Source organism: Myotis myotis, unplaced genomic scaffold (genome assembly GCF_014108235.1).
Source record: "Myotis myotis isolate mMyoMyo1 unplaced genomic scaffold, mMyoMyo1.p scaffold_m19_p_19, whole genome shotgun sequence".
Taxonomy (NCBI): Eukaryota; Metazoa; Chordata; class Mammalia; order Chiroptera; family Vespertilionidae; genus Myotis; species Myotis myotis.
Window position 1 is genome coordinate 26,215,238 of NW_023416323.1, and position 13,153 is coordinate 26,228,390.

The 13,153-nt window shown below is 42.0% G+C and overlaps 1 protein-coding gene across 4 annotated transcripts in view; it reads left to right on the forward strand.

Moving 5' to 3' along the window:
- The window catches only part of SF3B3 (splicing factor 3b subunit 3), a 43,817-nt gene that overhangs the window by 25,043 nt on the left and 5,621 nt on the right, over positions 1 to 13,153 (forward strand). For 3 of the 4 annotated variants that reach the window (XM_036346956.1, XM_036346955.1, XM_036346954.1), the window contains exons 12-21: positions 503 to 654; positions 944 to 1,099; positions 1,529 to 1,684; positions 2,205 to 2,348; positions 5,395 to 5,517; positions 6,657 to 6,811; positions 7,830 to 8,004; positions 9,320 to 9,525; positions 9,619 to 9,775; positions 11,157 to 11,282. In XM_036346956.1, the coding sequence (XP_036202849.1) occupies positions 503 to 654; positions 944 to 1,099; positions 1,529 to 1,684; positions 2,205 to 2,348; positions 5,395 to 5,517; positions 6,657 to 6,811; positions 7,830 to 8,004; positions 9,320 to 9,525; positions 9,619 to 9,775; positions 11,157 to 11,282 (1,550 nt within the window). The remainder of the gene's footprint in view (positions 1 to 502; positions 655 to 943; positions 1,100 to 1,528; positions 1,685 to 2,204; positions 2,349 to 5,394; positions 5,518 to 6,656; positions 6,812 to 7,829; positions 8,005 to 9,319; positions 9,526 to 9,618; positions 9,776 to 11,156; positions 11,283 to 13,153) is intronic. The other variant, XM_036346957.1, reaches the window with a different exon arrangement.

Here is a 13,153-nt window from a genome sequence, read left to right on the forward strand (position 1 = left end):
ACTTAGTCTCATGAAGGCTTAAGTAATCTGTTTTATTCGTTAGGTCTTATGTTCCTATGTAAGGTTCATTTGGAAGAGGGTGGGCATCTTTCCTGGTTATAAGGAGTATTTTTTAAGAATAGCTTGTGATTGGCATCTGGCACAAATAAGTTTAGCTTCAATATATATAAGCATTGTATTCAAAACTTCTTCATGCCACTGACTCCCTTGCTTTGTCCTCTTGCATTTTTCCAGCTAATGTCTCAAGAAACTATTAGTTTTCAGAGGTATTAGAAGTGGGCGTATCTACTCAATGTATTTCGGCATTTAAGTATACCTGTAGGCTCTTAAGACCCTCAGTTATCTTTTGGATCATCCTGTGCTGTTTGTCACATGACTGTGTGTGGTGACTACACATAGAAGTGCCTTGGAAGGTTTCTGAAGAGAAAACTTAGTGTGTCTCATTTGGCTGTGTAATTAATAACTTATTAGCTAACCAGCTCCTTTCTTTTTCCTCTTTCAGATGAGTTTGATGCCTACATCATTGTGTCTTTCGTGAATGCCACACTTGTGTTGTCTATCGGAGAGACTGTGGAAGAAGTGACTGACTCTGGGTTCCTGGGCACCACTCCCACCTTGTCCTGCTCCTTGTTAGGAGATGATGCCTTGGTGCAGGTGAGGATTCTCAGAGAGCTCACCTTACTTGCTTCTGTCTTTGCCCTCATTATGTAGGCTGCTGTATTTACCTTAATGAGCTTTTAAACTTCTTTGAAGTAGACAGTGCAAGATATGAACTTTTTTAAAGCTGACCTTGCCTGTAGCCTATTAGCTCTTTTGTCATTGACTCAGCTGGTGCTTCAAATGCAGTGGCTCCAGATCTGACAGGAGTGACAGATCTGATAAGTGTGACAACATGCTGAGCAATGTGTCAGATTGCTAAAGTCAGGTTTTCTTGTTACTCCAGGTGTATCCTGATGGCATTCGGCACATCCGAGCAGACAAGAGAGTCAATGAGTGGAAGACCCCTGGAAAGAAAACAATTGTGAAATGTGCAGTGAACCAGCGACAAGTAGTAATTGCCCTGACAGGAGGAGAGCTGGTCTATTTTGAGATGGATCCCGTATGTTATTTTATTATTTACTGTGGGACTTGTGTAGGGTCCAGAAGTAGAGATGGGAGTTGTAGTCCAGGTATCTAGGTTATATTCACAAGAAAGAGAATTGAGGGAAAGTGTCCACAAGCCCATTTGGCACTTTATGGGGGAGTAGGAGGTGGGTAAGTTCATGTCTTAATTCTCTTTGGAGTTATGAAACCCCATCTTATGAATGAAACACTTGCTTCTCCTGCCCTTCACACTCTATTTTTCCACCAAATATTTGCCATAGTTTTCAGTCTTAGAATCTCAAGTAGAGAAATGCTTGATCATTGATTATAGTAAGAGGAGTGAGAGGAAGCAAAAAGGAACCTAAAAGGCCTCCTCCAGTTTCTGAGTCCACGGTTGGGGGTGAGTTGGAGTGGGTTGTGACCTCTCTTGTCTTCACGCCTATAGTCAGGGCAGCTGAACGAGTACACAGAGCGGAAGGAGATGTCAGCAGATGTGGTGTGCATGAGTCTGGCCAATGTGCCTCCCGGAGAGCAGCGGTCTCGCTTCCTGGCTGTGGGACTTGTAGACAACACTGTCAGAATCATCTCCCTGGACCCCTCAGTGAGTGTCACCCTCCACTTCAAGAATCTTCCAGTTGGAACCTGAGCATCTGGCCCACTCCCCGTGGCTGTCTCCGAGATCAGCTGTGCTGAACCCTGAACTCTGTTGTTCTGGATATCACAGTGGCACATTTCAGAAGTCATCTGCAGTGCTTTAAAGATGCTAATCTGAGACTGCTCACCACTTCTTTGGCTAAACCCTTGACTCTCTTTTATAGTTTAAAAAAAAACAACCCCAAGAATGTTTTTACAGAAAAGGACTTGGGCTGGCTCCAGGGCCTTAGATGACTTTTAGGGGAAGTGACCTTTGCTTATGTACTTTAACCCCATTATCCACTTTGACAAAAAGAGGAAAGCATGATCCTTTGCAGAGCTTATTTTAAGATTCAATTTAGCTAGTAATCCACTTCCCCTTTGGAACTCACTCCTCAGATTGTTTTTTACTCCTAGAATTAGATTTCTCTGGGTAGGTTTTTTCCAAAATTAGTCATTTCCCATGTTCTTTTCTCTTTCTCCCATAGGACTGTTTGCAACCTCTGAGCATGCAGGCTCTCCCAGCCCAGCCTGAATCCTTGTGTATCGTGGAAATGGGTGGGACGGAGAAGCAGGATGAGTTGGGTGAGAGGGGCTCTATTGGCTTCCTATACCTGAATATTGGGCTACAGGTAAGAAATCCAGAGGGCGCATATTGTTGGTGGCAGGCCTCCTTTAGGTTTCATGCACTCCTTTGTCCAATATGGGGATTTTCTGTCCCCATGGTTTCAGTTACCATTCAGTGAATGGTGCTGCTCTGTGTTTCCACTGTTCTCAGCTCTAATCCTATATAATAAAAGGCTAATGTGCAAATCGAACGGCCAAAATACCTGTCGCTATGACATGCACTGACCACCAGGGGGCAGACGCTCAACGCAGGAGCTGCCCCCTGGTGGTCAGTGCACTCCCACAGGGGGAGTGCTGCTCAGCCAGAACCCGGGCTCATGGCTGGCAGCGGTGCAGCGGTGGTGGTGGGAGCCTTTCCCGCCTCTGTAGCATCCTCCCGAGGGCTCCCAGACTGCAAGAGGGCGCAGGCTGGGCTGAGGGACCCCTCCACCTCCCACCGAGTGCATGAATTCCGTGCACTGGGCCTCTAGTTAGAACAAATAAGGATTAGAGAAAAGTATTTTCACAAAGAGTATTTGATAAAAATGCTTTGCCTTCACTACTCTGGGTCAAAACTAGGTGGAGTCATCAAGATTCACCTGTATTCGGCTTTTAAAACTACCTCAGTTCATAAAGGGGTCCACTAGCAATAAAGGACTCCTAAGTGTTCCCTGTTATCAAAGCAGCTGAGCTCTTCCTGGCATGAAAAGCAGGAATTTAAGGATCAGATAGTGTCAGGGGTTTTTTGTTTGTTTGTTTTAATCCTCACCTGAGAATATGTTTCCATTGGTTCTAGAGAGAGAGGAAAGAGGGAGGCAGGAAGAGAGAAAGAGAGAGGGAAACATCGAACAGTTGCCTTCCATGCTTACCCTGATTGAAGATAAAATCCCCAACCTGGGTATGTGCCCTGGCTGGGAATGGAACCTGTGACCTTCCAGAGCAGCGGTCACCAATCTTTCGGACCTCACGGACCACCAGTTGGTGACTGCTGTTCCAGAGAATAGGATGACGCTCCAACCAACTGAGCCACACCAGCCAGGGCAGTGTCGGGTTTTTTGACCATATACTTTTCATTTTCTTTAATGATTATTTACTTAAACACGTGAATAATCTAGCCTAGGTACTTTTTGCTTTTTAGTTTTACTTACTAATTTAGAAATTGTCAAACATGGATGAAGTTATAATGACCCTCTATGTACCCATGGATTTTTAACAGTTATCATCTTTGGGTTTTCTTGTTTTATCTATTCATCCTCTTTTTTTGGGGTGGGGAGGAGGAGGTATTTTAAAGCATATCCAACAGTAATTCCTTAATGTCATCTTCTGCCTTGTCCATGTTCCAATTTTTCTTTTTTCTCCAAAAATGTCTTTATATTTGGTTCTGTTCAGGATCTACATAAAGCTGTGCAAAGTTTGTATTTGTTTGATCTATATTTTTATGTTTCTTTTCATAATTGCCCCATCCATATTTTTATTTTTTAGGAAACCAGATCATTTGTTTTATAGAAATTCCCACCTTCTGGATTTTCCAGTCATTCTTGTGTATTTAATGTTCTTCTATCCTGTTTCCTGCAAAGTAATGGGTAGATCACAGACCAGGGATGGCGAACCTTTTGAGCTCGGCGTGTCAGCATTTTGAAAAACCCTAACTTAACTGTGGTGCCGTGTCGCATATAGAAATTTTTTGATATTTGCAACCATAGTAAAACAAAGACTTATATTTTTGATATTTATTTTATATATTTAAATGCCATTTAACCAAGAAAAATCAACCCAAAAAATGAGTTTGCGTGTCACCTCTGACACGCGTGTCACAGGTTTGCCATCACTGTCCTAGACCATGCTGTTTATTAAAAATATAATGTAAGCTTCTTATGTAACATAAATTTTCCAATAGCAACCGAAAAAGGAACAGATGAAGTTAATTTTAATGTCTTGTTTAATTCAACATATTTAAAATATTTCCATTTGTAACCAATATAAAAATTAATAAGATTGTATATTCTTTCTTTTTTATTATTTTGGACTAAGTCTTTGAAATCTGGAATTTAGTCTTCTACACTTAGCACAACTCAAGTTGGACTAGCCTCATGTGGCTTGCTGACTATAGTATTGGATAGCATCGATCAGGGGTTGATTAGATTTGGATTTCATTTGTGTGTGGGAGGGGAGAGGATATTTTATAGGTGGTTCTGTTCACTCCTATTATGTCCTATCAGGAGGCCTTGGCATCTGGTTGTCCCACTATGAGTGATGTGAGAGTGCTTGTATTTATTTTAAATTATTTGTGTAGAAGCCCCCCCATCAACAGCCTTTGATACACATTGCCTCGATTTGTTGATTTCAGTAGGGTTGGGAAATGATGATTTTCTATTTCATACTTCATTTAATTAGCTGGAATTTTTCTCTAAAGACAGTTTGCTCACTCTGAAATACAGTTCATACAGGGAAAGAATAAATATTTAATTTTTTTTTCTTTGCTCATCCAATTTCCAGAGTAAGGAGTTGGTGCCATAATAATATTGAGGACTGATGAAGTGGGGTTTTATAAAGTAACATATGAACTTGCAGACTTTTATATATTTGTGCTTCAAACTGCTGCAATCTTTTTTTTTTTTTTCTTCCTTGGATGCTAAATAACCTCATTTTAAATGAATGGGAGTTCCCATTTGAAGTTGGCTCTTTTGTCTTTTTAACATGACCCCACATCCTGGAATATTCTTGCCCTAGACCTGAATGAGCTGTTTTTTTTTTTAGGAGTCTTACTATTTTTAGGGGAGATGGTATTTTTAACAGCATAAATTTTGAAATTATAAAGAATTAAGTGTACATGGTAAAAAAAATTTTAAGGCTATGCAGTGAAAAATAAGTGTGCTTTTCACTTAGTATGTGCTCAGTAACTACTTGAGTGAGTGATTTCGTGAGAGAATGAATGAATGGTTTGTTGGCTGATTATTAGGATGTTCTTTAAACCAAGTCATTTCCTTCCATGTGCTTTGAATTTATTAATATAAAGCGGCCAAGGGAACTTTTCATCATGGGTAGGCTTAACCCACTCCTCTCCTTTTTCAGAACGGTGTGCTGCTGAGAACTGTCCTGGACCCTGTCACTGGGGACCTGTCTGACACCCGCACTAGGTACCTGGGGTCCCGTCCTGTGAAACTCTTCCGTGTGCGGATGCAAGGCCAGGAGGCAGTAAGTAATGAAAGGGCCAGGCAGCATGTTTGGATGTTAGTAGCATCAGTAAGATAAATCCCTTGGTGTAAGCTGTACTTTCATTAATTTACCAGTACATAGTTAGTTTGACATTAACTCTATCTTGGTTATTTTATTTTATGTTGGAAATCTAGGGTCCCTTAATCCAGAGCTTCCTAGCGGGTTCTATGGCACTGTGTCATGAGTTGATTATGTTGATCCCTTCAGCCCTCAGGCTGGGCAAATTGAGCAGAGTGAGCGTTAGCTGGATGAATACTTCCGATCTAGGGTACTACTTACCCATGAGCAGCCTTGTATCGGTGTCATAGTTTGCCATGTAATGTAAAAGAGGTCCTTTATAGCTGAGAATATCAGTACTTCTGGTACTGTGCTGTCCTTGTTACTGCATTTAATCCTTGCAACTATCCAGCCTTGTGATAGTATTTCCATTTTATACACATGGAAACAGGCTCAGAGAGATTGGGTGATTCCACACTTTCAGCAAATAGTAAGCCATCCTGCCTCTTCTCTAGGCCTCTTTTTTTAAATTATTCTTTATTAAGGTATTACATATGTGTCCATATTTCTTCCCTCCCCCCCGCCCCCCGTTTGTGTCCTCACCGCCCCTAGTGTCTGTGTCCATTGGTTATGCTTATATGCATGCATACAAGTCCTTTGGTTGATCTCTTACTTCCTCCCCTCCCACTCACCTGCCTTCCCTCTGAGGTTGGATGGTCTGTTCGATGCTTCTCTGTCTCTGGATCTGTTTTTGTTCATCACTTTATGTTGTTCATTATATTCCACAAATGAATGAGATCATGTGATAGTTATCTTTCTCTGACTGGCTTATTTCGCTTAGCATAATGCTGTCCAGGCCCATCCATGCTGTTGGGAATGGTAGGCGTTCCTTCCTTCTTCCGGCAGCATAGTATTGCACCATGTAGATGTACCACAGTTTTTTTAATCCACTCATCTGCTGGTGGGCACTTAGGCTGTTAGGCCTCTTTTTCTTAAGGTAACTTTAGGTTTCTAAAATTCATTTGGATATTCTGCCATCTAAAATTTGGGCATAGGGTGTTTGCTCAGCGTACTAGGTTGAGTTCTTCCCAAACTTACTTGGTGTTTTTTTCCTTCCTCAGGTGTTGGCCATGTCAAGCCGCTCATGGTTGAGCTATTCTTACCAATCTCGTTTCCATCTCACCCCCCTATCTTATGAGACCCTGGAATTTGCATCTGGCTTCGCCTCTGAACAGTGTCCCGAAGGCATTGTGGCCATCTCCACCAACACCCTGAGGTGAGAGAGTCTCACCGTTGAAGCCCAGTGGGGAGCCTTCTCCCCAGGGCTTGGACTGTACTTTTGCCAACGTGTTGGAAAAAGTTATGAAGAGATGGCAAAAGAGCCAACTAGTATGTTGCAACTGAAACCTTCATTTGGCGCTGGATTTAGGAACCTGGTAGCCAAGTTTCGGTGTTTGGAGTTTTAGCTTCTGATTAGACTTTTAGGGCCAAGTTTTAAAACTTTTGTAGTACAGTTCAGTCTTCTTGTTTTCTAGGCAGTGCCATTGGGTTAGTGTTAGAGCAGGATCACTCATAACCTTTTCTCACTCTGTCTTGTCATTTGCATTGTTACAGCTTAAATTTTAACCTCAATAGAAATTATTTAGGCCTTTTACAAGTTGACAGACTGTAGTTTACGCTGATAATGTTGGAATGAGCACTATTTATATTGCAGGCTGGGAAATAACCTGTTCAGTTTGACTTAAGTTTTAGGTTTTTTGTTTTTTATTTAACCTTTATTAATGCCACCCATGTTGTTGGTGTCCTGGTTATAACTATTGGCTGTTCACAATGGATTCATGGGTTTCATAAAGCTTAGGTTCAGGAGGCCATTTATTTTATGAAACACCATCAGCACAAATACCTCGTATCTCCAGGTAATTGCAGTGCTTCACAATAATTTTGGAATTGGTGCTCTTTATTTCAGGGTTTGTTGGTAATAAAAAAGAAATTTTAACTTCTCATCACTGGAGTGATAAAAAAATTTCACATGAGGGTTCTAATATGAGTTTCACTGGTGAAAACTAGAATTGTCATGATACAGTGCTGGGCTGTTGCCAAAGTGGAGAGCCCTTCCCTATCTTGTCTCCTGCACAGAATCTTCCAGATGAGAAGTCTGTTATTGCATGTTGTCTAATGCCAGCATTAGAGCTTTAGGGATTGATATGTTTGCTGTGACCACTCACGGACCATTTCAACACCAGTTTGTAGGTTCTGAGTGAGTGGCCTATTAACTCCCTTTCTTTTTGACGTAGGATTTTGGCATTGGAGAAGCTAGGTGCTGTCTTTAATCAAGTAGCCTTTCCACTGCAGTACACACCCAGGAAATTTGTCATTCACCCTGAGAGTAACAACCTTATCATCATCGAGACTGACCACAATGCCTACACTGAGGCCACGAAAGCTCAGAGGAAGCAGCAGATGGCAGAGGTAATGAGACTGACCTTCAGTGTTCAATTTTACCATTTGTACGCCATAAGCTTCTATAGACGCAAGCGCCAGACCTTTTTAAATTAAATTCAAAATATTGTGGCAGTTAACTGGTTAAAGGTGTTTGTGCGCCGAAACCGGTTTGGCTCAGTGGATAGAGCGTCGGCTTGTGGACTGAAAGGTCCCAGGTTCGATTCCGGTCAAGGGCATGTACCTGGGTTGCGGGCATATCCCCAGTGGGAGATGTGCAAGAGGCAGCTGATCAATGTTTCTCTCTCATCGATGTTTCTAACTCTCTATCTCTCTCTCCCTTCCTCTCTGTAAAAAATCAATAAAATATATTAAAAAAAAAAAAAAAGGTGTTTGTGTGAAACTGTTGAAAAGTTTAAACTCCTGTAATTGTTGATTATTCTTTGTTATGTGTTTGTGTGTGTGTGTATAAAACAAAGAATAATCAACTATATCAACAATATATATATACGTTTTTTTTTCTTTCTCATCTGAAGATTTTTATCCATTGATTTTAGAGAGAGTGGAAGGGAGAGGGAAAGACAGAAATATCGATGTGAGAGAAACACATCGATTGGTTGCCTCCTGCACAAGCCCTGACAAGGGCCTGTGCAGGCAGGAGACGGGGGAGGGAGCCTGCAACCGAGGTATGTGCCCTTGACTGGAATCGACCCTGGGACCCTTCAGTCCACAGGCCGATGCCCTATCCATTGAGCCAAACCAGCCAGGGCTATTCTTTGTTTTATTAAAGATCCAGGCTCTTCTCGGGTCCTTTTTGCAGAGCCCTTTGTCTGAGTCCTTGGTTTTAGAGGTTTTCTTGTGACTTCAGGACTAATACACTTACCTGGGTTTATTCAGTATTTAGTTCCATCTCTGGAACAGAGTTCTTCAGTCCTTGAGTTTCCAAAACAGTCTGTTACATGTTTCCTGGATTTGGGCCCAACGAAGATAGCTTTCATATTCCCCATAACAGCGGCTCCTTCCAGAAATCATTTCTCACCAAAGGCAAGTATCCCCAGTCATGTAAAACTGTATCTGGTCTGGAAGAGAGGAGATCAGAGGAATTAGCAAAGGAAATTAGATGGGAAGTACTGGTTTCTCCTTTAGTGATCTTCCCTCTTCCTCTTGTTCTGTGTACCTCTCCCTTTAATCTTTTCATTTTGGGAAATTCTGATGTGGTTGACAGACTTTGCTATTGTATAGATTATGGACTGCCCCTGGAGGTGTTCTTGTTACTTATTTACTTTAACCCAGCACCCACTTCTGAATACACCAACTCTTCCTTGTTTATTTTTTTTTTATTTAGGAAATGGTGGAAGCAGCAGGGGAGGATGAGCGGGAGCTAGCTGCAGAGATGGCAGCAGCATTCCTCAATGAAAACCTCCCTGAGTCCATTTTTGGAGCTCCCAAGGCTGGCAATGGGCAGTGGGCCTCTGTGATCCGAGTGATGAATCCTATTCAGGGTAACACGCTGGACCTTGTCCAGCTGGAACAGAATGAAGCTGCTTTTAGGTAAGGAGTCCAGAGCATCCAAGGTTTTGGAGCTGAAACAGGAAATTTCTGGGCTGTGAGTGCTGCCTAACTCCTGCTTCTTTCTCTGTGCAGTGTGGCCGTGTGCAGGTTCGCCAACACTGGTGAGGATTGGTATGTGCTGGTGGGCGTGGCCAAAGACTTGATACTGAACCCCCGATCTGTAGCAGGCGGCTTTGTCTATACCTACAAGCTTGTGAACAATGGGGAAAAACTGGAGTTTTTGCACAAGGTAGGAACCAGCCAGTGGTTCTACTGGATTTTTTTTAATTGATTTTAGAGAGGAGGGAGAGGGAGAGAGAGATAGAAACATCAATGATGAGAGAGAATCGTTGATTGGCTGCCTCCTGCATGCCCCCACTGGGGTCGCGCCCACCACCTGGGCATGTGCCCTTGACTGGAACTGAACCTGGGACCCCTCAATCTGCAGGCTGACGCTCTATCCACTGAGCCAAACCAGCTGGGGCTCTACTGGATCTTATATCCTACTAGATTCTCCCACTTTTGCTTAACCTGTGGATCAGGTCTTTGGTGACCATTTTGGGAGCCAACTCATTGATTCTGATCCATCTCTTGGTAGCACATGGAAAATGCTACTGGGGCTTGCATGTTCCAGTGAAGCTTTGCTGCCTGTGTGCTAACTATTCACACTGAATTGACTCCTTGTTTACTCGTCTTACTAAGCAGGCAGCAACTTGTGATCAAAATTCATCAGTTTAAAGAGTTGGTATTCTCTGGGAGTTACTGTTCACTGGTTATAGATTTTCCCTTGGAAAGATTTAAAATGTTCTGGGGTAGGATGATGGTGATGGTGATGGTTGCACAACAGTGTGAATGTACTTAATGCCAATGCATGATATACTTAAAAATGGTTAAAATGGTAAATTTTATGTTATGTATATTTTATTATAATTTTAAAAAATACATTTTTTTAATTGATTTTTAGAGAAGGAGAGAGAGAAAGATTGAACAATTGCCTCCCATACTCACCCCAACTGGGGATTAAATCCGAAACCTGGTTATGTGCCCTGACCAGGAATTGAACCAGCAACCTTTCAGTGCACAGGACAGTGCCAGCCAACTGACCCACACTGGCCAGAGCTATTTTACCATAATTTTAAAAGTAAAGAAAAACAATTCCTGTTGTCTCCTTGAGACAACACTGACAGTACGTGAACGTGGCTTCTTTTTTAGGAAATAATTATTTCACAGGCCCGTCTTTGTACTGAGCTCATCGGTCTCCCTCACAGTTAAGTCACGAGCTCTCCTCTGCTGTTTATTCCTCCACAGACTGCAGGTTTGGAGGCTTCACTGCCAGTTCATGGCACGGGTTGAATTAGCACGGGCTCTGAGTCATGTTCCTTGGGCACCAGGACTTCCTTTGACGTGTGGCATTGATTTATTTGCTGGATGAAATGCAGCATGTGGAACCTGTTCACCCAAACATCCTGTTTCATAGTGTTGTATGTTGGTTTATTTCCCTGATGAGCAAAAGATAATCACTTGGCTTGCTGTCTGTCTTTCTGACAGATGCCTATAGAAGGCATTTTGGGTTGAGAGAGTGGGGCTAGCATGTATGTTCTAATAGCTGCATTACCTGTTTTTCCTCACAGACTCCAGTGGAAGAGGTCCCTGCTGCCATTGCCCCATTCCAGGGTAGGGTGTTGATTGGTGTGGGGAAGCTTCTGCGAGTCTATGACCTGGGAAAAAAGAAGTTACTTCGAAAATGTGAGAACAAGGTAAATATGATGGTAGAAAGCCCCAGATGTAGCTAGTGAGAAAGGAAGGAGGGGCATTGGCCTGGTACTGTTAAAATCAGGTCTTTATTAGGACCTTGTTACAGTCATCTAATTTCAGATTCAGAAATAGGCCCTTGAGATTTTAGACGGGCATGAAAAGTTGGTTTTCTTGATTTCTTCAAACTTTCTAAGAACCATGTTTCTGTCCTGCTTACTTCTATATGGAATTTAACCGTGAGAATTAGGAATATATTTCTCTGCAGGCATTCCTTGTTTTATTGCTCTTTTGCATATATTGCGTTTTACAAATTGAAGGTTTGTAGCAACCCTGTTTAAGCAAGTCTATCCATGCCATTTTCTAGCAGCGTTTGGTCACCCTATATCTCTGTGCCACATTTTGGTAATTCTTGGTAATCTGTGATAAGTGATCTTTGATGTTACTGCTGTAATTGTTTTGGGGCCCTGTGAACCATGCCATGTAAGACAGATAATTTAATTGATAAATGGTGTATGTTCTGACCACTCCCCTGACTCTGCATCTCTCTCCCTCTTATTGGGCTTCCCTATTCCCTGAGACAACAACATTGAAATTTGGTCATTTGATAACCCTACAATAGCCGCTTAAGTGTTCAGGTGAAAGGAAGAGTCACACATCTCTCACTTTAAATCGAAAGCTAGAAATAATTAAGCTTAGTGAGGAAGGCGTGTCCAAAGCAGGGATGGGCCGAAAGCTCAGCCTCTTGTGCCAGACAGGTTGTAAATGCAAAGTAAAAGTTCTTGAAGGAAATGAAAAGTGCTGCTCCAGTGAACAAATGATAGAAAGCAAAACAGCCTTGTTGCTGATATGGAGAAACTTAGTGGTCTGAATAGATCAACCCAGCCATAATCTTCCCTTAAGCCAAAGCCTAATCCAGAGCAAGGCCCTAACCCTTCAATTCTATGAGGGCTGAGAGAAGTGAGGAAGCTGCAAAAGAAAACATTGAAGCTGGCAAGAGCCACCATCTCTATAACATGTTAAGTGCTGATGGTGAAAGTACAGCAAGTTACCAGATAATTGATGAACATGGCTACACTAAACAGATTTTCAGTGTAGGTGAAACAGCCTTATTCTAGAAAAAGGTGCCAGCTAGGACTTTGACAGATAGTGCCTGGCTTCAGAGCTTCAAAGGATAGATAGGCTGGCTCTCTTGTTAGGGGCCATTGATGCTGGTGCTCATTTACCCTATGTAAATCTGCTCTGCCTCTATAAATGGAATGAAAAGGCCTGGATGACAGCACATCTATTTATAACATGATTTACCGAGTATTTTAAGCCCATTTTGAGACCTGCTCAGAAAAAGGGAACAAAAAAGATTTCTTTCAAAATATTACTGCTCATTGACCCCAAGAGCCCTGATGGAAATGTATGGAATTAATGTTATTTTCATGACTGCTAGCAAAACCCATTCTATAGCCCATGGATCAGGGAGTAATTTGAACTTTCAAGTCTTTAAACAAAATTTTTTAAAATTTCAAGTCTTACCATTTAAGAAATGCATTTTGTAAGGCTATAGATAGTGATTCCTCTGATGGATCTGGACAAAGTAAATTAAAAACCTTCTGGAAAGTATTTACCATTCTAGATGCCATTAAGAACATTTATTCATGGGAAGAAGTCAAAATAGCAACATTAACAGGAGTTTAGGAGAAGTTGATTCCAGCCCCCATGGATGACTTGGTGGGTCTTAACACTTTCAGTGGAGGACTAACTACAGATGTAGAAATAGCCAGAGAACTAGAAGTGGAACCTGAAGCTGTGTGACTCAGTTGCTGTAGTCTCTGGATAAAACTTCAATGGATGGGGAGTTGCTGCTTTATGGATGAGCAAAGAG